Source organism: Zea mays, chromosome 6 (genome assembly GCF_902167145.1).
Source record: "Zea mays cultivar B73 chromosome 6, Zm-B73-REFERENCE-NAM-5.0, whole genome shotgun sequence".
Classification (NCBI taxonomy): Eukaryota; Viridiplantae; Streptophyta; class Magnoliopsida; order Poales; family Poaceae; genus Zea; species Zea mays.
Genome location: NC_050101.1, coordinates 149,610,077 through 149,635,075, shown reverse-complemented (window position 1 = coordinate 149,635,075; position 24,999 = coordinate 149,610,077). Strand labels below are relative to the sequence as shown.

The 24,999-nt window shown below is 49.2% G+C and overlaps 2 protein-coding genes across 3 annotated transcripts; one reads left to right on the top strand and one right to left on the bottom strand.

Moving 5' to 3' along the window:
- Positions 1–1,412: 1,412 nt before the first annotated feature.
- LOC103630231 (probable small nuclear ribonucleoprotein G) lies at positions 1,413–2,075 on the bottom strand. The gene is made up of 2 exons (XM_008651303.2): positions 1,914–2,075; positions 1,413–1,758 (listed from the first exon to the last, which is right to left on the bottom strand). Exons 1-2 carry the CDS (start codon positions 2,073–2,075, stop codon positions 1,696–1,698), a joined length of 225 nt encoding a protein of 74 aa, XP_008649525.1. The 3' UTR covers positions 1,413–1,695.
- Positions 2,076–11,239: 9,164 nt separating this feature from the next.
- LOC100280468 (uncharacterized) lies at positions 11,240–12,601 on the top strand. 2 transcript variants are annotated; one of them, XM_008649541.3, is made up of 2 exons: positions 11,240–11,517; positions 11,696–12,601. In XM_008649541.3, exons 1-2 carry the CDS (start codon positions 11,424–11,426, stop codon positions 12,181–12,183), a joined length of 582 nt encoding a protein of 193 aa, XP_008647763.1. In that variant the 5' UTR covers positions 11,240–11,423; the 3' UTR covers positions 12,184–12,601. The 2 variants fall into 2 exon arrangements, with proteins under 2 accessions (XP_008647763.1, NP_001146860.1); NM_001153388.1 differs by having other exon boundaries at positions 11,332–11,514; positions 11,696–12,599.
- Positions 12,602–24,999: the final 12,398 nt, after the last annotated feature.

The following is a 24,999-nucleotide window of genomic DNA, read 5'->3' as shown; positions in this document are numbered from 1 at the left end:
TAAATATTAGTTCTAGTGCATTCAAACATGCTCTAAGACTTTGAGACTTCTCATGTACATCCCCATATAAGTCAATGTTCTAAACTTTAAATTAGTATGTGTTTGGTTTGATATCAAAGCAGGATGAGGCGGGGGCGATACCGTCTCCTCGATTTTTTTTGGGACCACGTCGCCACCAAAAAATAAAAATGCTCTGGTGTTCATCTAGCTTTCGCGTGACTCTCATCCAAACAATATAGAAAATGTGGCCGTCTTCTTCCATCCCTCCTTATATGTCCAACAAAAACACACAACTTAAGTGGTTGAGATGTATGAACAGATATTATAGACACACACACATATATATATATAGTTTTGTTTTATTTCTAGGATTCAAAGTTTGATACAGATTGCAACAGATGTCTTGGATATTGACACACATTCTTCTATGTGCATATATCATCTACTAGCTAGTTGCTCGTTACGATCTTATTTAAATATAATTATTATTTATTTCTAAACACTAATGTACGTGTGGTCTAGTGGTTATCCTTAAATTTTTAGAGTAGAAGGACATGAGTTCAAGTGCCCGCTCTGCATTTATTTTTTATATAATTATTGTTTATTTCTAGACACTACCATATGTATGGTATAACTAGGTGTGTGCCCGTGCGTTGCCACGAGAGATAAAAAATAGTATAAAACATAAATATGGAACGATAAACATCACTATGATATGCAAAATTCTATTTAAGTCTGCGTATTCTCGTGCGTGAGAGTGGAGCGATTCCATTCTAGATTCTGAGAACGGAGTGAAACCATTATATTTTCTGTTTGGATCCACATTTTTTTGGAGTGAGCTCATCCCATGTCTAGTTGAAATATTCTCAATTTTGAGCCACTCTGCTTTGATCGCTCTCCAACCAAATGCAGAATGAAGCGGCTCCATCCCACCTTGCTACCCAACCAAACGGACACAAATCCTTTGTCTTGACCGAGAATTGTCTCTCCCCATATTTCATAAAATTAACTATATTTCTCCGGCACCATTCATACATGCAGAAACTTGCTCAAAGAGTTGTTAAGATGTCAAATGGATATACCAGATTTAAAATATGCACTTGATCACCGTATTCCTTTGACCGTATTCCTTTGAGCACACCAGATATGTATCCCTGCCGCAGAGATCAAGCACAACCACACAGGACCATAATCAAATACTAATGGCAGTTGACCTAATAGAAGAATCCAGTTGCATTAGAATGGCACCACATATGCACCAAAAAAACATGTTCCTCATAAAGCAATAGGCAGCGTAGAACCATAGAACTATAGAAGAATCTGATTCTAATTCCAATAAGGGCAGACCAGATGCACCACTACCGAATATTATTGATGGATCTAAGATCACATGTGCCTCACAAGGCAAGGGCGCAAGGCAACGACAATGTAGAACAATAGAAGAAATGACTTGTTGTCAATGTTAGCGCTGAGAAGGCAGTAAATGAAGCCATCGTTGAACCTAGGGCTAGCACTATTAGCCAGGCCTACTTGGGTAGATGTTTGCATAGCTACAAGCACCACATAGGAAGAAGGGAAAGCCGGGAAGAGATAGCTTTGACCTCCAGAGTTATGTCTAAAGTACAAGAGGGTTCATAGATATCATTTACATCAATTTTCACGCTGCTAGCGCTACATCAACTGGAGAACAATGACTCACTGTGACTTGGAAATTAGCTCCAATGCCTCGATCATGACAACACGATTTCCCCTAATAAACTGCAAATAATTGTAGGATGTCAGCATATTATGTGAATTAATAAGCAAGCTTTAAAATTTGTGTTTTTAAGCATTTCAAAACATCATTTAAAACTGCTTGACCACAGGTACACGTGGGAAAAGTTCAAAATAACCTTCAATAGTAGAAAACTTACCACCATTCCATTATGGGTGTTGTAATTTCCACTAACATCCACAGTGTTGTTGATCACCAGGTTCATGAACTGGTCGAATCCCCGAAGTGTGCCAATAACAAGACGGTTTGCATTCAGCTTAACTGAAGAAATCTGCAAACTCTGAACATATAGGCCGCTCATAAATTCAATGGCAAAATATTGATCTAGCTTAGCACCACCAAGATATAACAAAAATAAAATGACAAAACAGAACGACATTGCATCAATACACTCATGTTAAAAATATAAAAAAGAAGCCTTGTGGCTACATGTACAATGAAATCTTGATCTCATTATAAATAATTTTTTCATGGACCAGGCCTCTAATGGTTGTCTGCTTGTCTCACTAATACAATTTACACACGCTGAAAATTTCTCATGTATAAAAAAATACAGAGGAAGCCTTTGTTGCTGCATATACAATGGGACCTCAGACATCATTATGAATATAGACCAAGCCTCTAATGGGCAACATCTCGACTGAATAATACAATTTACAGACTTAGGGAGAAACACTTTCATCTACTAGCAGGGAATTTTCTAATAGCATTAACACAATAAATTCAGACTTTCAATTATGTTGATATGCTAACATCTATGATATACTATTACATATATAAATGATCATGGTTCTACTTTTATTGATATTTATGGTGTTATCATTACCATCATGGTGTAAATACATTAACATTATGTGCAGTACCAATAAAAATACACATAACATAACTTAGAATACATTATGTGGCGATGGCAATTAAGATGAGAATTTTACCAAGGAATATGTGGTGATGGCAATTATGAGTAGACCATCAGACCTAATTGATCCCTTTTATCTGAAATGGGATAGGAGAATGTCATAGTTGAGAATAAATAATAATAGAGAATTCAAAATATATCTTCTTCTCGACTGACAATAGTCCTGCAAAGAATAAATAAGTGGTCGATGCTATAGTCCTGCAAAGAATAAATTGAATTGGTTCTATCAAAGCAGTTGATCTACTACTGGACTCACAAATCACCTGAAAAAGGGAGAGGGGAGAGGGCATTGTTAATGGCTGGGTTCGATATATTTTGTAAGAGGAGCTATTTTTAAGGAAAAAACATTAACAGTCAGCCATTTTAGACTGAAGAAACGACAAATTGTGGCTCCTCGCAAATAGCATTAGCTTCTTTAGAGCTCAGCCTAAGACTGGTTGTGCTGGCAGGTGGTTAGGCCATGGCTCTGAATGGGAAAAAACTTCCCTACAAATTCCCGATATACCGACATGAAAAAGTGTATTAAATTTTTCATAGGTTATTCATTGACACAAAAATACGTAATAGGCTAAACCTTTAATTTCCTACGTATAGCACATACCGAGAAAAACTTGTTCAGCAACCTTATTTCTTGCTCCACAAAACACCCACTTGTTATATATTCCACAGAATAGTGGATTACAATATAAGATTATATAATCTTAAAACCTGTCAAAATACCAGTTAAATACCAAACCCATGGTTCTAATCCTTGTAACACTACGAATAACCTGTCAAAAATGATTGCCCTGAGTATTGTAGTGTTGTTGCAGCCATGATCATTGTAACCATGATCAACATAATTTTTAATAGATCTCACAATAAATTCCAAAATTGAGCTAAGTAGTACTCAGATGGTGAAAATGGAACAAAAATGGTTTCACTTGGTAAGAAAATCAAAAGAAACTTTTGAATATGATTGGTACGGAGAGGAACATTCCTGGCACAATTTTTTCCAACATAAAAAGGAAACGGTCTTAGGCATGCACATGCATAGCTACAAGTTCTATCGAGTTGAGGAAGAGCATAGCATCAGCGTGTACCAGAGAAATCAGAAATGGAATGCCACCCATCATGCTTGCTTGACAGCAGCGTCCACCTAAATCGATCCATCCTTCGGCCTCGTCAAGGTGTGTGTCGTTCTGTTCAGGGTCACCCTATCAGGCATCAGTTGAACCTGCTAGAAACATCATCGTCACTGCACAACGATACAACATGCTTCTAATAGTTATATAGATAAACAAACATGACACACTTCTGAATTATGGTTTATTGCCCACCCAAAATTATGGTTGCCATACCTACCATTGACTTTAGATGAACACCAAGCACTATTTAAATGAACTCGTACCTAAATTCACCTATTGTCTATGATGCACGCTATGCTTGGTCAATCCCACACAAACATTATGTTTGCCTTCATCCCCGTCCCTAGAGCGTTCTCCATTACATTACTGCGAGCATGCAAATAAACTCAACATATTCTTCTTCCTTCGGTTTCTGCGCCATCTGGTCAGCTAGCAGCCATAGCACTTCCCAAATCTTGAAGCGCCGCAGGTGCACTTGGTCATCGTAGATGAACGAGCTCACCTCGCCATCCACCTCTAAGGCGTTATACGAGGGGAGCTTCTAGATCCCCCGGTTGCCACTCAGCTCCTGCACCCGACGCGCATCATCCTTGCGATTGGTGTTGAGGTAGATGTTGGACAGCTGCACGGTTGAAAGCGCGTGGAGGAGCAAGTTGAGCACGAGCAGGGCGAGGTCCGGGTGGCAGGAGGGCAGTCCAGCTGTGATGAGGAGGGCTTGGATGGAGAGGAACAGTGCAGATGGAGAAGAACCCCACACCCTCAAACAGTGCCACAAGCCCGGACTGCGAGATCTGCTCGTCGCTGTTGGCATCGAACTTGCGTAAGCAGCGCTTCGTCTCATCCCTAGCCGCTGCCATGACGGGCAGGCTCCGCTCCGACGATCACCGGGAGGGGCTAAATCTGTGTGGGAGGGAGCGGGGCGAAATCTGTGTGGGAGGGAGTGGGGCGAAACCGCGGGCTCACGAACAACGCCGCCAGCTCCGACCATGAGATCCGCCCGTCGTCGTTCGCGTCAAACACACAGAACATGTGCGCCATCTCCTCCTCCGTCGTGGCCCGCACCGTGGACCCGTTGCGGACACCCACGACCGCCGCCTGGTGCTGCACAAAAAGGCAAGGAGAAAATCAAATCCGAATCCGCCAGATCGAGTATCACTCCATCACCCAAACCCTAACCAAGAAGGCAGATCAGATTGGAGCTAGAAAGAGCGAGCAAGGGGTGTCACACCTTATGCTGGAGTGGCCTCTGACACCTCCGTCTCGTCGATCACCAGCCCGTGCGCCCGTGAGCCCGGCCTGCCACCGGCGTCCGGCGCCATCCTCGAGGTGGCATTCCGCGGTGGGGCGGCGATGGGAAGTTTTGGGAGGAACGAAGCCGTGGCGGCGCGGTATTGCGAGGAGAGTGAGTCGAGCAGGTAGAGGAGCAGCCACAGCGACGCTGGGCGGGCACGGACGGAGAGCTTGGAGTGGAGGTCAGGGAATGAGAGCGCGGCATCGGGGCGGCCCGAGGCGGCGTTTGATGGACTCCGCGAGCGCGTGCTCATCGGGGAGGACCGCGGGGGCGAGGCGGCTGGAGAGGCTTCGGTGCGTGCTCATCGGGGAGGGCGGGCGGATCGCGGCGGGCGCCACCGCGGGCCGCGGTGGCTGGAGAGGATTCGGTGCGTGCTCATCGGGGAGGACGGGCGGATCGCGGCGGGCGGGCGGGACAAGGAGGCGGGGGCAGTCTACATTAGAGTTAGTAGAGATGGTAGTTGCGTGGGAGGGGGGTATAATGGTAGTTGCGTGGGAGGGGCCGGGTGCTGGGCCAACACAGTAGTTGACTGCGCGGAACCTGTCCACAGGGCAGGGGCCAGGTGCTGGGCCAACATAGTAGTTGACTGCTTGGACCCTACGTCCACAGGGCAGTAGTTGAGAGAGCTACCAAGGTGTTGGGCATGGGGTGGGAGTTTATTAATAGAGTAGTATATATTGGACTTCTTAGTAGTATTAAGGTGTAAGGGCATGATATGAATATTAAATGCTTAAATTCTTATACGGATTTTGCATTCAATAATTTAATGATTTTAGGACGGATAATTATAAAAAAATCGATATGTTTCTATCTCTGCAGACGTCCCGTCTAATAAATCTCAGCGAGACGAACTAAGGTCGGCTCCAACAAAGTACTCTAAAAGCTCATGTACCCTAAATATAGAGAATTAAACGGTACTCTACGTTCTCTAACAGCGTCCTCTAAACGATACTCTAAATTTAGAGAACGCTGTTGGATTCTCTATATATACAGTTTCTCTAAACGATTCTCTATCCATTTGAATACTTTAAATAATCGGTTTAGCAAAACTAAAATATGTACAATACATTTGAGAGTATGACAAATACGTATGTACAAAAATAAAAAATAAAAATATCTCTAATATAGGTATTTACGTATAGAGAACGTGATTTAGAGGACGTTGTTGGAGAGAAAGTACATATAGATATAGAGGATGAAATCTTTTAGAGAAGACTGTAAAAAACGGATATAGAGGATGAATATAGAGAACGATGCTGGAGACAATCTAAGACCTAGAAAAGCAATTACTACGCTATTCTTGTTTAATTTAAAAATAAAATATATACTAGCTTTTCCTTTAGGAACATGCATTATTTTAAATGGCCATTAAACACTATCTTTATGCATTCAACTAGTTAGCAAAGTGTCCATACGTTGGTATGTTTTCTGTTTATATTTGAGTAGTATAAATGTAAAACACAAAGCTCTTGACTAGGTAGGTGTGAACGTGGGTTTAAAAGAGATAACCATGATTTGAATTTCCATTTATATATTATTTTAGATTTTTTACTATTTGAAAGCCGTGAAAACTATTGCTTTAATATAATATAGATTGAGTATGGATAACATAGTTCTCCCAGCTATATGCATTCTTTGGCAAGGTAAATGAGCGGGTATTTGAACCTAACAATCCATATCTTTTGTACATAGTCCAGCAACTATCACGCATAGATTCTTTTTATATAAGAAATTGTTTTGGTAACTTACGCGGCCCACATTAAGCTAAAATAATCCCTTACTAGAGAGGTTGCTTGCTCTGAATGTGTGGGTCTCAACATGATTTTCATAGTAATTGTTTTGTTTGCAGAAACTTTTGTTACTGTCACCTTGATGAGGGGGGAAATATATTCATGTCGTCTAATAAGCTGCTTCTGAAAACGCGATGAAACTCGATATCGATTTGTAGTAATGGCGGGGGGCGCGGCACCGACTGAGAGAAGATCAGAAGAAAGCTAAGCGGGCGGACACTGCGAACGTACTGTGTGATGGTTGGTAATACGTTGAACACGGGAGGTCACTACAGTAAACCACACAAATTCCGACGACGGCAAGTCGGACATAAGTAGTAAACCGTCGGACATAGATTATATCTGACGGTATATGTTTATCTTCGACGGTACCTGGCCGTCGGATATAGACCCTGTTTGTTTCGGCTTCTGGCAGCTTCTGACCACCAAAAGTTGCTGCGGACTGCCAAACGCTCAGCTTTTCAGCCAGCTTCTATAAAATTCGTTAGGACAAAAATCATCCAAAATCAACATAAACACATAATCGGTTGAGTCGTTGTAATAGTAGTAATCCGTTACTTTCTAGATCCTGAGCCCTATAAACAACTTTATCTTCCTACACACGTAATCGTAATGATACTCAGATTTTTCCCACAGCCAGATTCTCCCCACAGCCAGATTTTCAGAAATGCTGGTCAGAAAAAAGCTGAACCAAACAGGCCCATAAGGCGTCGAAAATAGCATTATGTCCGCTGGTAGCCGTCAGATAAGCTATCTCCGACGGCCCCACAAACCGTCGGAGATAATACATGTCAACTGTTTTACCGGTCGCAGGTGGGACCCACATCTCTTATGTCCAACGGCCTGACGTCAGCCGTCGGACATAAGTGCTTGTTATCTCCAACGGTTTATATTAAGCCGTCGGACATAACAGGCCCTTATGTCCGACGGCTGACGTCAGGCCGTCAGACATAACAAATTTCAGAAATTACACAAAATTCTGATTTTTTTAATTCTGACATTTACAAAAAAAAACATAGATTGCATACACATATACACAGAGTTCGTATACAACCACATATTCACAATCACAAATATATTCACATAAGTATTCACATTCACAAATTTAACATCACGACATATAGTTGCAACAAGTTTTTTACATCAACATATAGTTCCAAAATAAAAACTGACATTATTCGATGGATAGTCTTTGACATGAACAGTGATAGTTACAAATTAAACACATTTGATGAACTATCACTCATATCCATCGCCTGGTTGGTTCGAGTTATAGCCACTCCCTCTGACTGGACTCTGCGTGTTGAAAAGGTTGTTCACCCAAGAATGTGATGCGTCGTCTTGACCAGACCCATCTCCAGGTGCGGCAACTGAAGTGGGTGGTGTCTGAAATCTCTATAACACACGCACATGAAATAGTAATCACTCACTTCATAAATGTTCCGACACTTGCTACAAGGGCACATAACATCGGTCCTAGTCTCTGACCGAGCAAAAGCACGATCGAGAAAAGCACCAGTCTTGGCAACCCACTCACTTGATAGAGCACTTCTTTTCTTCCAACCTTCATACATACATCGACGATCCTCCTCCATACTAGATACGAGACGTTAACTTAATTAGTTATGATTATTAATGAACTACACTAATACAATATCACTACAGAAAAATCGTTTCACGGGATCCTAAATCAAATAAAATAACCTTATTTCCGAGGGCTTAATAATTACCCTCGGAAATTAAAAGTTTAAATTATATAGGCACTAATAAATAAACTAAAACAAGCTAATTTAATTGCATAATTAACTCAAGCCATCGGACATTACAAAACCAAACATGACTACTGGCAAACACAAAATTATACTAAAAATTATAAAATTACTCACCTAGCCGGACGATGAGCCGGTGAAGCGAGCGCCGGCGGGTCGAGGCTGGCGCCGGTGGCGTCGGGGACGGGGGCAGAGGCTCCGGCGGGCGTGGGCTGCGTCGGGACAGCTCCGGTGGCGTCGGGATGGTCACGGAGGCGGCCACGGGCTCGGGCGGTCGTCGGGACGGGTCGGGCGCGGGCTGTGCGTCAGGACGGAGCGGGAGGTCGCCGGGAGTCGCTTGGGCGGCGACGGCGGAGCCTCTATTTCGGCGGCGACGGCTGGTCATGAGCGAGAGAGATAGAGAATGAACCGATGCGGGCGCCGGGGGCGTCGGGATGGTCACGGAGGCGGCCACGGGCTCGGGCGGTCGTCGGGACGGGTCAGGCGCGGGCTGTGCGTCAGGACGGAGCGGGAGGTCGCCGGGAGTCGCTTGGGCGGCGACGGTGGAGCCTCTATTTCGGCGGCGACGGCTGGTCATGAGCGAGAGAGATAGAGAATGAACCGATGCGGGCGCCGGGGGCGTCGGGATGGTCACGGAGGCGGCCACGGGCTCGGGCGGTCGTCGGGACGGGTCGGGCGCGGGCTGTGCGTCAGGACGGAGCGGGAGGTCGCCGGGAGTCGCTTGGGCGGCGACGGCGGAGCCTCTATTTCGGCGGCGACGGCTGGTCATGAGCGAGAGAGATAGAGAATGAACCGATGCGGGCGTCGGGGGCGTCGGTTAAAATTATTTATTTCCGATGGCCACCTAAGAGACCGTCGGACATAAACTTATGTTCGACGGCTTGTCTGCTAGCTGTCGAACATAAGCTTATATCCGACGGCCACTCTGGCAACCGTCGGACGTTCCGTGTTATATACGACGGGTGCCCGTAGCCGTCGGACATAAGCTTATGTCCAACAGTGGTCTAGGGAGCCGTCAGAAATAAAGGAGCCATCAAACTTGTACTGCTTGTAGTGGGGTACGTAAGAGACCACGATCAAAATATTTTTTTTCACGTTTTGTTTGAATCTTTAATAAATTTTAGCTTAAAAATAGATGGAAAAAAGTTCTTCGATCGTAGACTGTTGGGAGCATATGCATGATGCATCTGCGTCAGCTCTGGATAATTAATCACGTGTTTGTTTACTCACCGTCACCAGCCGCCCACTAAACAAACCTACCAGTAGCTTTCAAGTAGGTAGAGTGAGAAGTAGGACCAAAAAGTACTTTCTCCTCACGCCTTACTGTTTTGTACTGGACTAGTACTACCTGGCTTGCAAGTTGCACAATCTGCTGCTACTGCAACGCCGTCGCCGCGTGTCTCCTCACGCGCGGCCTGCCGGGTGGGTATGTACACGAGTATTGCAAGAGGAAATAATCATATGGCCAGATGCGGCGTTTGGCGACAGTAATCGTATCTATGACTTGGACTAGAGCTATGCTGGCTGCAAGATAAAGTTGCTGATATACTAGAATAAAGAAAGCTTGGTGGTATGGTAGCCTGATAGCAGGGATGAAAGTGGTAATCCGAACTGTTAGAACAAATTTAATATTTTAAAATAGATATGTATAAAATTTGATGTTAATATTTTCTTATGTTATCAAGCACATTAGTACAAATATGAATAAAATATTACATAAATTGTTTTATGTATTAGTTGCTCCCTACAACACAAAAAGTTGAAAAAATTACTGAATTTGTTTCCGAATCCATACCGAAGTTTATATCTATTATTTGAGAAAATATAGGATGAATCTTAACAAGTTGGATGTTAAAAACAAGAATACAAATTTGTATTGTATATTCTATATCACAATCAAAGAAAAACGACTATAAAACTGATTATCGAATAAATACCGTTTCCGACAGTTTTCATCTCTACCCGGGGTCGCCGAAGGGAGTTGGCGTCGTTGGCGCAGCCTCTTGGCAATCCGGTGGTCGGACGTACCCCAGCGCAGCCCGCCCACCGTTCGGGCGCCAGGAAAACCAGTGGCGGATCGTTCGTGGGGGACAGGGACGGGAGGACTGGCACCAGCACCGAAACTCTTTTTTGGGGTCCTTTTCAGCGCGAGACCCCCCCCCTTCGGAAAAAAATTTGTTGCAGCCCGGCTGCAAACCAGGCTGTTTGCAGCCCCTCACAAAAAGGTGGATAGGCCCCACCTGCAGGTCCACCAGATAACGTTTTAGTTGTATTATTTACCTGTGGGTGGGACCTATCTTCATTTTTGTGAGGGGCTGCAAACAGCCTGGTTTGCAGCCGGGCTGCAACAAATTTTTTTCCCCCCCTTCAACGTCTCGTCGCACCCGTCAACCCGCGCGCCGCGGACATGTGTCGACTGACTCGGTGACTCCCACACCGCCACCTGCCGCCCCCGGCTCGCCTCGCGATCCGCGCGCGGCGCATGCGTCCGGACACCGCCCTGGCGCGGCTTTTCCTGGCGAAAGCCTGTAGCTCCAGTACTGTACCGTCCGCGTCCGTCACACATGTCCGTGCCCTGTGGCGCAGCACTGGTCACGTCACACACGCACGCTCTATATACTATATAGGGAGGGGTTTGGCCTCTGGTGGGAGCGCCGGCCGGCACCAAAACCACGCGCTACTACACCAGCCTAGCTAGCCCTTTCGCCGTCGCTGCGGCTCCTGCCCACTGACTCGTAGGTTTCGTTGTTTCGACAATGTGCGGCGGAGCCATCATCGCCGACTTCGTCCCCGCCGGCGCCCGGCGCCCGGCAACAGACGACACCATGTCCGCCTCCATCCTCTCCGGTAGTACGTTGTATACCTACCACTAACTGGCGAGGCCCGTGCTCAGTCTGATTAGCTTCTGCAGCTTGCTATCCTACATGCATGACATCCTGTAGAATATTACGCTAACCCCGCCGCATGCACAACAACCATTCGCTAACCCCGCCGCGCGCTGCCGGTACCGTTTTCTGCTTCTGGCCAGGCGAGGACCATCCGGAGCTGCCGCTGCCGCTGCCGGCGCCGGCGCCGGGGCGCAAGACGGCGTACCGCGGGATCCGGCGCCGCCCGTGGGGCCGGTGGGCGGCGGAGATCCGCGACCCGCGGAAGGGCGCCCGCGTGTGGCTCGGCACCTACGCCACCCCGGAGGACGCGGCGCGCGCCTACGACGTGGCGGCGCGCGAGATCCGCGGGCCCAAGGCCAAGCTCAACTTCCCGCCCGCCGTCGGCGGCGGCGCGCGCGCGCCGGCGCCGGCGGCGGCCAAGAGGCGCCGCAAGTCCGCGGCGACCGAGGAGAGCTCGGCCTCGTCTCCTCCTCCTCCGGCGGCGGCGGCGGCCGTCGTCGTGGCGGGCGGCGGGGAGGAGGCGCTGCGCGACTGCATGTCTGGGCTCGAGGCGTTCCTGGGGCTGCAAAACGCCGACGAGGGTGGCGGCGTCGAGGCGTGGGACGCCGTGGACCTCATGTTGGCGTAGGCCGTACGCCTTAGCAGGGGGGCCCAGCGCCAGCGCCAGCCCCAGCCCCAGCGCGCGCGTGCCGCGTGCCGTCGCTGTGAACGGCCGCCGCAGCTGTTTTGGATCGAGTAATAATATTATTAGTAGTATAATGTTTCTCCAAGCAGCTAAGATAATTGCAAGCCTTGCTGGGTGGTATTACTAGCACTGCTATCTAGGAGTATGTACTAGCAGGATGGGTTTATCTAGCTTGTTGCTAAACAGAAAATTAATCTAAGAAAACAGAGATATGGTCTGTTAATTGCCGGCTCTAACTAATGGCCGGCGATAATCTGTTAGGCTACCTCAGATTGACCATCTCTATTTCTTATTATAAACTCATTTTCCTCGTCTATTATTTTGAACTCCATTATATAAATGCAGTCTACATATTGTACAACAGTGTTGTTCTACTGTATGGGGATCTCGTTCAGATGGTTCTGCAAAACTCTAGTGACTCGCTCTGAGGCTGTCTCCAGCAACGTCCCCTAAATTCTATCCCCTAAAGAATATTCTCTGTCCTTTACAGAACCCTCTAAAAAATTTCGTCCTCTATATCTTCGCCAACTCCAGCAACGTCATCTAAATTCGGTACTCTATATCTACAGTGATAACAGAATTCATATACTCATTTTTAATACTCATTTTTTTGATATTAATACAATTTGAACTTATGTGTGTAATGGAAAAATAAAGTTATTTATTTCTAGAAATTTTATAAAAATGAATTAGGAACTAATTATAATAATTATATTTTGCAACCGACATTACTAATCGTTTTTTTATAACGTCGTCTACGTACATATCTATATATGTATTGGACATAAACTGATAATACTAATCTAATTATCTCAATTAGCAAAAATGTTATTACTATTAGGTTTACACGCAAAAAAAATATTAATAGAATTAATCGGCCAGCGGAGGTAGCGGAGGTAGCTGTAGACGAATGACCACATTGAAGAGCGGGCCCCAGCACTGACCAGGCGGATAGCGCACGCAAGGACTCCTCTATGTTTAGAGTTCGCCGTACATCCTCTATATTTTAGAGTTCCTTTTAGAGTTCCTTGTTGGAGGGTGTAGAGAACGTTTCGTACTCTAAATTTAGAGTACAGAACCATTTAGGGTGCCTTGTTGGAGGCAGTCTGACTGGTGACTGCCGTGTTTGATGAATTCGCGGGACGGCGACGATGTCGAATTCGCAGCCCAGGCAGAATTTTCGTTCAGCTTGCCTTATTAGGAAGAATCTAGGTGTGAATACAATGTGATTATCGTGGAGATTATGTGTGGAGAAAGATAAAAGAGTCTATAGAGTTTAGGATGTATAAAGTTACAACGACTCGACTAATTATGTGTTTACGTTGATTTCGAATAGTTTTGTCTAAAGTGATTCTCATAAAAACGGTTATACTCTTCCCTGCATAAAGAAGCTAACATAACATTAGTAGCTTGAGCATTTTTATATATCATCTCTTAAGCATCAATAGCATTATAGTTTTCATCATAGCTATCTAGCATATGCATTCCATTTTCAACGATATCCCAAATACTAGGATGGAAAGGAAAAAGATGACTACACATTTTATGGCTCCACATGAACAGTCCTTCCCATCAAAGTGAGGAGGCTTGTCAAGAGAAATAGAAAATAAATGGCCATTGAAATTGTACGGAATGCATGAATAATTAAAAGATGTTTTAGTATGGTTTTGTTTAACCGTTTTTCTTGGAGGAGGAATCGTCATCCTTTTGTGAAGAGGAAGAAGTGTTGCTCTCGTAGGAAGAGGAGTCAGTCTCCCTAGGCGTCGTCGTCGAGGGGGATCTTCTCCTTCTCGTTGTACACCTTCCCCTTGCATTTGGAGTCCATCTCTTCGGTCGGTTAAACCCAACGAAAGAGACTGACTCTGATACAATTGAAAGCACCTAGAGGGGGTGAATAGGTGAGCCTACAAAAATGAACACTAAAAACACAAACTTGGTCTAAAAGTGAGTCAGTGCAAACTAAACCAAGTTTGAGTGGAGAAGAATAGAGAAACTAAGTCTTCTTAACTTGATTGTTCTTTCAAGATATAGAATAGATTAAGAGCAATATTACACGTGAATTAGATAGACTTAGGAAGAGGGAGAAAAATCACAAGCAAATAAGCACACAAGACACTGTGATTTTTCTAGTGTTTCAATCAAGCCTAAAATGCTTGCCTACTCCACGTTGTAGTGTCCCAACGTATTGGGGTTGCACTCAACCCCTCTCAAGTAATCAAAAGATCAAACTTGAGTGTCAGGATCTTCCTTATCAATATGAATCCCTTTCGCAAGGAATCTCCACAAATTGAAGTCTCTTGCAGCCGTACACGAATCAGAGTTACAAAATTAAGCACAAGAAAGGGAGAGAGTACACACACAAGAGCGAAACACAACAACACAATGCTAGAAAGATTACAAGAGCGTAAACACAAGTGTCACAAGAAACAACTCAAAACAACGCTCGGATCTCACTAGAATCACTAAATAGTGTCGTGGCAGAGTATCAGAGTTGTGTATGCTCTTGGAGTGCTTGGTATTTAAGGAGGTCGCCATGGGGGTCCTTTTATGGCCCCAAAAGATCCCATAGTCGTTGCTCCTTCCTTGAAAAAACATACCAACAGTTGGCTGACTATGGGCGCACCGGACCGGTCTGGTGCACCACCGGACTAGATCCACATGCCCCAGTCTGGGATTTGGTTGGACAGTTTCCTTCGCTGATGGGCAATGGATCGGTCCGGTGCACCTCCGGACCGAGTGCCACACCAGCTAGTTGGTGGCTCGCCGGCGCACGTTGCCGACTAACAGTTGGGGGCGGTCGGGTGCGCCCCCGAACTATCACTATTTACGGTCCGGTGAAATTTGTAATAAATTCCTGAGATCGCCGAGTTGGGTTGTACAGGCGATCCGGTTGGGACCGGTCCGGTGTGACCCAGACCTTCACACATTAGTCTCTTTTGGGCATAAGTTCTCCAATATTTTTCGGCTATACTAGGTAGCTTCCCTACAACTTAGGCACATATGATCAGTACTTAATCCAATTGATTAAGTGTAGGAAACTTACCTCTTTCACATATTGTCGGGGACCATAATTAGGGGTACCCCCAAGACTCCTAATCTCAGCTGGTAACCCCCATCAGCACAAAGCTGCAAAGGCCTAATGGGTGCGATTAAGTCAAGGCTCAGTCCACTCAAGGGACATGATCTCGCCTCGCCCGAGCCCAGCCTCGGGCAAGGGAAGCCGACCCCGGAGGATTCACGTCTCGCCTGAGGGCCCCCTCAAGCAACGGACACACCTTCGGCTCACCCGAGGCCCAGTCTTCGCAGAGAAGCAACCTTGGCCAGATCGCCGCGCCAACCGACCATATCACAGGAGCATTTAATGCAAGGATGGCCTGACACCTTATCCTAACGCACGCTCTTCAGTCGACAGAGCCGAAGTGACCGCAGTCACTTCGCCGCTCCACTGACCGACCTGACAAGAAAACAGCGCCGCCTGCGTCACTCCGACTGATGTGCCACTCGACAGAGTGAGGCTGACAGCAGCCAAGTCCGGCCTCGGGCGCCATAGGAAGCTCCGCCTCGCCCGACCCTAGGGCTCGGCCCCCGTCTCGGCCTCGGAAGACGACGAACTCCGCCTCGCCCGACCCCAGGGCTTCGACTCAGCCTCGGCTCCAGAAGACGACGAACTCCGCCTCGCCTGCCCCCAGGGCTCGGCCCCCGTCTCGGCCTCGGAAGACGACGAACTCCGCCTCGCCCGACCCTAGGGCTCGGCCCCCGTCTCGGCCTCGGAAGACGACGAACTCCGCCTCGCCCGACCCCAGGGCTCGGACTCAGCCTCGGCTCCGGAAGACGACGAACTCCGCCTCGCCCGACGCCAGTGGTCAGACTCAGCCTCGGCCCCGGAAGACAACGAACTCCGCCTCGCCCGACCCCAGGGCTCGGACTCAGCCTCGGCTCTGGAAGACGACGAACTCCGCCTCGCTCGAGCCCAGGGCTCGGACTCAGCCTTGGCCTCGGACGACGGTCTCCGCCTCGCCCGACCCGGGGCTCGGACTCGACCTCGACCTCGGAAGACAGACTCGACCTCGACCTCAGAGGAGCCTCCGCCTCGCCCGACCCAGGGCTCAGACCGACCACGTCACAGGAGGGGCCATCATTACCCTACCCCTAGCTCGCTCAGGCTACGGGGGACAAGACCGGCGTCCCATCTGGCTCGCCCCGGTAAACAAATAATGATGGCGCCCCGCGTGCTCCATGATGACAGCGGCTCTCAGCCCCTTACGGAAGCAAGGAGACGTCAGCAAGGACTCGACAGCCCCGACAGCTGTCCTTCCGCAAGGCTCCAGCGCTCCTTCGACGACCACGACATCACATGAACAGGGTGCCAAAACCTCTCCGGCTGCCACGACGGCATGTACTTAGGGCTCTAGCTCCTCTCTGCTAGACACGTTAGCACACTGCTACATCCCCCATTGTACACCTGGGCCCTCTCCTTACGCTTATAAAAGGAAGGTCCAAGGCTCTCATACGAGAAGGTTGGCCGCGCGGGAGGATGGGCCGGCGCGTATAAGGCTCTCGCTCTCTCCCACGCGGACGCTTGTAACCCCCTACTGCAAGCGCACCCGACCTGGGCGCAGGACAACACGAAGGCCGCGGGTTTCCCCTTTTTGCCTGTCTCCTTTTTCCCCCCTTCGTGCTCCGTCTCGCGCCGACCCATCTGGGCTGGGACACGCGGCGACAATTTACTCGTCGGTCCAGGGACCCCCCGGGGTCGAAACGCCGACAGTTGGCGCGCCAGGTAGGGGACTGCTGCGTGTTGACGAACAACTTCCCGTCAAGCTCCAGATGGCTAGTCTCCAGCAACCTTTCCAACCCAGGACGATTCTCCGTTTCGGGAGTCTTGAGTTCATGTCCCTCGACGGCGGCTACGACATGATACTCCTTCCTCCGCCGCGCGACAGCGACAATGGCGGCCGACAGCCCGCCCGCCGGCGGCGGAATCAACGACGTCTTCCCCACGTGGCGGAAGAACAACATTCGAGTTTGTCCCGTCGCCTCTCCCGCCGACGGAGGAGGAGGCGGGGCAACCATGGCCAAGCAGGAGGTGGCTCCTTGTCGGCTGTCGAGCGAGTCGACGGCGCCGGCGCCCCAACGGGGGACGCGTCGGGCGACGACCTCGCGTCTGAGACGAAGACAAGCGCCATTTCCCCGCAACACGCCAACTCCGAGCAGACGAACGACGCCAGCACGCTCGCGAAGGACTTGCTGGACGTCGCCCTCGTACCTGAGACGACGGCGTAGTCCGCCCCTAGCGCGACTTCGTCACCGCCCGTCGACCAAGAGGTACCGACCGATTCCCATCTCGTGCCTTTTGGATTCAGCCTCGACCCACCAAGCGACTTCGCTTCGGTGGAAGCCTTCATAGAGGCATGTCCAAACCCTCCAGGGTACCATATGCGGTCGCCCTGGGACAGACTGACGACCGTCTCAACCTACGGACCCTCGGGTTCCGAGGAAGATGACGAGCCCGACCTTTGTTGGGATTTCTCTGGGCTCGGCAACCCCAGTGCCATGCGGGACTTCATGACCGCATGCGACTACTGCCTTTCCGATTGTTCCGACGGTAGCCGCAGCTTCGGCGACGAGGACTGCGGCCCAAGTCGTGAATGTTTCCACGTCGATCTAGGGGGTCCCGGCGAAGGCAACCACCTTGGTATACCAGAAAACGGCGATCCCCTAGGCCTGTGCCTCGCGTTGACATCCTTCGGGAGCTAGCTGTGGTCCCAGTCCCTGCGGGGGTTCAGGACGCACAGCTCGAGCAAATCCGCGAGGTGCAGGCCAGGCTCGACGAGGGAGCAGAAACACTTGAGCCGTTCCGGTGGAACATCGGACAGGAATGGGCAGACCAAGCTCCGGTCGGAGAAGCGCGTCATCTGCCCTAGGGCATCCAGCACCGCATTGCCGACGACGTTAGGGCAAGGCCGCCACCGGCTTCCAGTGGGGTCGGCCAGAACCTGGCTGCGGCAACAATACTACTCCACGCGATGCCGGAACCATCGACCACCGAAGGGCGGCGTATCCAGGGAGAGCTCAAGAATCTCCTGGAGGATGCCGCGGTCCGAGGGGCCGAAAGCTCTGCCTCCCGAAGGCAGGGGTACCCCTCGGAGCATCGCGCCGCGACTTCCCGATTCATACGGGAAGCCTCGGTCCACACCGGGCGCACGCGCAACACAGCGCCTACGGCCCTGGGTCGCCTCGGCAACGAGCACCACCACCACAACCGTCGAGCTCACCTCGACGAGAAGGTGTGCCGAGGCTACCACCCCAGGCGTGGGGGATGCTACGACAGCGGGGAGGATCGGAGTCCCTCGCCCGAACCACCCGGTCCGCAGGCTTTCAGCCGGGCCATACGACGGGCGCCGTTCCCGACCTGGTTCCAAACCCCGACTACTATCACAAAGTACTCGAGGGAGACGAGGCCGGAACTGTGGCTCACGGACTACCGGCTGGCCTGCCAGCTGGGTGGAACGGACGAAGACAACCTCGTCATCCGCAACCTCCCCCTGTTCCTCTCCGACACCGCTCGAGCCTGGTTGGAGCACCTGCCTCCGGGGCAGATCTCCAACTGGGACGACCTGATCCAAGCTTTCGCCGGCAACTTCCATGGCACGTACGTGCGCCCTGGGAACTCCTGGGATCTCCGAAGCTGCCGCCAGCAGCCGGGAGAGTCTCTACGGGACTACATTCGGTGATTCTCGAAGCAGCGCACCGAGCTGCCCAACGTCACCGACTCGGATGTCATCGGCGCGTTCCTCGCTGGCACCACCTGCCGCGACCTGGTGAGCAAGCTGGGTCGCAAGACCCCCACCAGGGCAAGCGAGCTGATGGACATCGCCACCAAGTTCGCCTCTGGCCAGGAGGCGGTTGAGGCCATCTTCCGGAAGGACAAGCAGCCCCAGGGCCGCCAGCCGGAAGATGTCCCCGAGGCGTCCACTCAGCGCGGCACCAAGAAGAAGGGCAAGAAGAAGTCGCAAGCGAAACGCGACGTCGCCGACGCGGACCTTGTCGCCGCCGCTGAGTACAAGAACCCTCGGAATCCTCCCGGAGGTGTCAATCTCTTCGACAAGATGCTCAAGGAGCCATGCCCCTATCATCAGGGGCCCGTCAAGCACATCCTTGAGGAGTGTGTCATGCTTCGGCGCCACTTTCACAAGGCCGGGCCACCTGTGGAAGGTGGCAGGGCCCACAACAATGACAAGAAGGAGGAGCACAAGGCAGAGGAGTTCCCCGAGGTCCACGACTGCTTCATGATCTACGGTGGGCCAGTGGCGAACGCCTCGGCTCGGCACCGCAAGCAAGAGCGTCGGGAGGTCTGCTCGGTAAAGGTGGCGGCGCCAGTCTACCTAGACTGGTCCGACAAGCCCATCACCTTCGACCAAGGCGACCACCCTGACCGCGTGCCGAGCCCGGGGAAGTATCCGCTCGTTGTCGACCCCGTCATCGGCAACGTCAGGCTCACCAAGGTCCTCATGGACGGAGGCAGCAGCCTCAACATCATCTACGCCGAGACCCTCGGGCTCCTGCGGATCGATTTGTCCTCGGTCAGGGCAGGCGCGGCGCCTTTTCATGGGATCATCTACGGAAAACGCGTCCAACCCCTCGGACAACTCGATCTGGCCGTCTGCTTCGGGACTCCCTCCAACTTCTGAAGGGAAATCCTCACGTTCGAGGTGGTCGGGTTCCGAGGAACCTACCACACAGTGCTGGGGAGGCCATGCTACGCCAAGTTCATGGTCGTCCCCAACTACACCTACCTCAAGCTCAAGATGCCGAGCCCCAACGGGGTCATCACCGTCGGCCCCACGTACCGACACGCGTACGAATGCGACGTGGAGTGCGTGGAGTACGCCGAGGCCCTCGCCGAATCCGAGGCCCTCATCGCCGACCTGGAGAGCCTCTCCAAGGAGGCGCCAGACGTGAAGCGCCATGCCGGCAACTTCAAGCCAGCAGAGACGGTTAAGTCTGTCCCTCTCGACCCCAGCAACGACGCCTCCAAGCAGATACGGATCGGCTCCGAGCTCGACCCCAAATAGGAAGCAGTGCTCGTCGACTTTCTCCACGCGAACGCTGAAGTCTTTGCGTGGAGTCCCTCGGACATGCCTGACATACCGAGGGATGTCGCCGAGCACTCGCTGGATATCCGAGCTAGGGCCCGACCCATGAAGCAGCCTCTGCGCTAATTCGACGAAGAAAAGCGCAGAGCCATAGGCGAGGAGATCCACAAGCTGATGGCTGCAGGGTTCATCAAAGAGGTATTCCATCCCGAATGGCTTGCCAACCCTGTGCTTGTGAGAAAGAAAGGAGGGAAATGGTGGATGTGTGTAGACTACACTGGTCTAAACAAAGCATGTCCGAAGGTTCCCTACCCTTTGCCTCGCATCGATCAAATCTTGGATTCCACTGCTGGGTGCGAAACCCTGTCCTTCCTCGATGCCTACTCCGGGTATCACCAAATCAGGATGAAAGAGTCCGACTAGCTCGCGACTTCTTTCATCACACCTTTTGGCATGTACTGCTACGTTACCATGCCATTTGGTTTGAGGAATGCGGGTGCGACATACCAAAGCTGCATGAACCACGTGTTTGGCGAGCACATTGGTCAAACGGTCGAGGCTTACGTCGATGACATCATAGTCAAGACGAGGAAAGCCTCCGACCTCCTCTCCGACCTTGAAACGACATTCCGGTGTCTCAAGGCGAAAGGCGTAAAACTCAATCTCGAGAAGTGCGTCTTCGGAGTCCCCCGAGGCATGCTCTTGGGGTTCATCGTCTCCGAGTGGGGCATCGAGGCCAACCCGGAAAAAATCGCGGCCATCGCTAACATGGGGCCCATCATGGACTTGAAAGGCGTACAGAGGGTCATGGGATGCCTTGCGGCTCTGAGCCGCTTCATCTCGCGCCTCGGCGAAAGAGGCCTACCTCTGTACCGCCTCTTAAGAAAGGCCGAGTGCTTCACTTGGACCCCCGAGGCCGAGGAAGCCCTCGGGAACCTGAAGGCGCTCCTCACGAACGCGCCCATCTTGGTGCCCCCCGCTGCCGGAGAAGCCCTCTTGATCTACGTCGCCGCTACCACCCAGGTGGTCAGCGCCGCGATCGTGGTTGAGAGACGAGAAGAAGGGCATGCATTGCCAGTCCAGAGGCCGGTCTACTTCATCAGTGAGGTACTGTCCGAGACCAAGATTCGCTACCCACAAATTCAGAAGCTGCTGTACGCGGTGATTCTGACACGGCGGAAGTTGCGACACTACTTCGAGTCTCATCCGGTGACTGTGGTGTCATCCTTCCCCCTGGGGGAGATCATCCAGTGCCGAGAGGCCTCGGGTAGGATTGCAAAGTGGGCGGTGGAAATTATGGGCGAGACAATCTCGTTCGCCCCTCGAAAGGCCATCAAGTCCCAAGTCTTGGCGGACTTTGTGGCTGAATGGGTCGACACCCAGCTTCCAGCAGCTCCGATCCAACCGGAACTCTGGACCATGTTTTTCGATGAAACGCTGATGAAATCAGGGACGTGTCGCGCCCCCATTTCCCGGCGTCCAATAACGTGGCTGAGTACGAGGCTCTGGTCAATGGGTTGCACATCGCCATCGAGCTAGGGGTTTGACGCCTCGACGCTCGCGGTGACTCGCAGCTTGTCATCGACCAAGTCATGAAGAACTCCCACTGCCGCGACCCGAAGATGGAAGCCTACTGCGATGAGGTTCGACGCCTGGAGGACAAGTTCTACGGGCTCGAGCTCAACCACATCGCCCGACGATACAACGAGACTGCGGACGAGCTGGCTAAGATAGCCTCGGGGCGGACAACCTGTGATACCCAATTTTATGAAAAGAAGTTAAAATTCTTTTTCCCTTTTCTTTCGTGATCTGTGTAGCTGGGGTTTTGGTTTTCTTTGTTTTAGGAAGCATTCACTAGTAAAACAGTAGAATTCTTGTGAGACATGCGCTGGGGTTGGGAGCAGACGTGAGAGCAAGTTGGGTCGTGGATCTCGATCCGGCCCACTAGTCCCTTCCCTTAACCCTAGCCGCCCCTCCCCCCTAATCCCCTTTTTGGTTGCAGCCCCCCTTCCCTCTTCCTTGCTTGGCCGCCCCCCCTCTCTCCCTCTCCTCCCAAGTGTTTGCAGCCACACCACCTAACCCTAGCTGCCCCCCATCTCCTCCTCTCTAAGGTGCCATTCCATACCGCTTGGATCTACGTCGCGTGATGCAAGTCCCCAATTGGTTTTGGTGGAGGGAAGAAGGGAGGAAGGAAAGGGGAGAATTCAAGGTGATTTTTGTAATTATCTCTTTTTTATTTGTGCTGCAATTCCATTGAATAGATGTTACGTATGCGAATTGGTAGAGGTGTTGTCTAGAAATTTAGTGGGTGGGCGAACAACAGTAGTTCTAGTGATTTCTGGGAATTTTTCGTGGGTAATTAGTGGGGATCAGTGGGAGAATCATGTAGAACTTTGTCATACCGTTCCAATGAGTACTTATGCGCTCGATTCGGAGTTATATTTTGGTAGATATCGCTGTTTGAATCTGGGTATGTTGCTGTCCAAAAAAACAGATTTGCAGGTGGGCGAACAGCAGTAGTATTGACAGTTTCTGTGAATTTTTCGTGGGTAATTGGTGATAATCAATATGATAATCATGTAGAGCTTTATCATACCTTTCAACGAGTACTTATGCGCTCGATTTGGAGTTATATTTTGGTAGATATCGCTGTTTGAATCCGGTATGTTGCTGTCCAAAAAAAAAGATTTGCAGGTGGGCGAACAGCAGTAGTATTGACAGTTTCTAGGGATTTTTCGTGGGTAATTGGTGATAATCAGTATGATAATCATGTAGAGCTTTGTCATACCTTTCCAACGAGTACTTATGCGCTCTATTCGGAGTTATATTTTGGCAGATATCGTTGTTTGAATCCGGGTAGGTTGCGGTCCAAAAACAGATTGCAGGGTTTATCTTTTGGACTGTGTTGGGATAATTAGATGTTGGAATTTAATTGTAAATTGTATACAAAACTGGTGGGGAATTTTATGTAGATGCTTCCGGAGTTTTTGATTGATATCACTGTTGTTATAATTTTAAAGTTATGAAATTATCAAGCAGCGCCACTGCAATTTGGTGGTGATGAGGAGAGTTGTCGCTCGCGACGGGTTGGAATTGTGAGTATGTGCGGCGTTGTTTATTAACGTTTGTTATGTGAATTTATGCACTAAGGTGTGTGTCAAAAACAGGTGGTGGACTTCCGGATCGTACTTAGTACCATTCCAAATTCCCGTTGAAGGCAAGTAAATACAGTGGTGGTTGCTACCGTTTGGTTTGCATCCTATTCCCTGTCATTGAGTATGCATAAGTTTTAAATATGTTAATCATTGAATTCTATGATGAAGTTTATTTGTTCCAAAGTATTAATTCTCAATTGTCTAATATTGTGGATGATCTTGATTTGGTAATTATATATGTGGTTGATTCCCATCTTAGATGAAGTTGAAGTATCTTTTTGAATCACGTTATATGAAGTGTTGTAGGCATGTCATGCACATCGCATCATCCATCTTGCATTCTGAAGTTATGTCGTGATCTTATGGTCCGACCGTACCGGTACATTTTTAGCATCGTACGTTGCCCGAGGAGGGGTACGATGCGGCTTCATATCCTTAGAGGTATGAAGGCAGAAGTCATCCTTGCATTTGCAGACATTTGCACTCATGAGGTATATATGAAGTGTGACATTACTATGTTACAATTGTGGTTTCTACCTGCGAGGTGTGGTAACTAGGAGTGTTGTACGTTGTATACGTGTTGCACCTTCGTAATAAGAAGGTTGTGAAATCAAGTGGTGGTAAAACAATGTTCTTATGTGGTTAAACAGTTTGATATTATTTTACTTGCTGAGATGTGTCATCTCACTCTTGCATTACTCAATGCAGGTACTTGATATATGTTGGGAATGAGGGGAGTAGCAGCACGTCCACTTTCACTGTCATAATAACGCTGCCCAGGCGCAGCCATGATTTAATTAGAAACTTGTTGTTAAAGGAAGTTTGTTTTTTAGCTAGTCGTGCGCACTGGTTAATTTAGTTCATGTCGTATGTTTAACTTCCCTTTGCTAGCCGATTAATAATACTTATTACGTTTTTTTCATGATATATGTTTATACACTGTTGCCCCCCCCATTTATGCAATTTTGCAAAGGAGATGCTGCCGAAATTTTATATAGATGTCAGATGTGTAGTTCAGTAGCATTCCGGGGTGTTTGTGGAACCCGGGGTGTTACAGTTGGTATCAGAGGATAGGCTTTAGATTCTACGCAATTTGAAGATAAACTTGACACACTTGCACATATAGGAAGGGTATGGGTTCGTATATCTTTCATATTAGTATTTTATTGTATAGATGACTAGAACTTCCTTACTCCAAATCCCTTTATGGTTTGATGAGGTATGTCGTTAACGACGTAATGCTTGATATGATATGTTACTTCTATTTAATATTGGTTTCTTGATGTGGTTGATATTGAAGATATTATGCAAGTGAAGCTACTAATGTACTTGTTTTATATACATATCGTCATGATGTTTTTTTTGGGATGCAATGTTTTCAAATCTCTGAGCTATTACTATCATAAATCTCTATATGCTTGATTGTGGATGTTTTTTCCAAAAGGATTCTTGGGTTCTAGTACTTGTAGGATCGATTGTTTATTGAGCTTGTGTATAGTGGGTCTAAT

Coding starts and splice junctions, on each gene's coding strand:
- LOC100280468 (XM_008649541.3), top strand. CDS start 11,424: ATGTGCGGCGGAGCCATCATCGCCGACTTCGTCCCCGCCGGCGCCCGG. Junction 11,518..11,695: donor CGCCTCCATCCTCTCCGGTA/GTACGTTGTATA, acceptor GCTTCTGGCCAG/GCGAGGACCATCCGGAGCTG.
- LOC103630231 (XM_008651303.2), bottom strand. CDS start 2,075: ATGAGCGGCCTATATGTTCAGAGTTTGCAGATTTCTTCAGTTAAGCTG. Junction 1,759..1,913: donor ACACCCATAATGGAATGGTG/GTAAGTTTTCTA, acceptor AATTATTTGCAG/TTTATTAGGGGAAATCGTGT.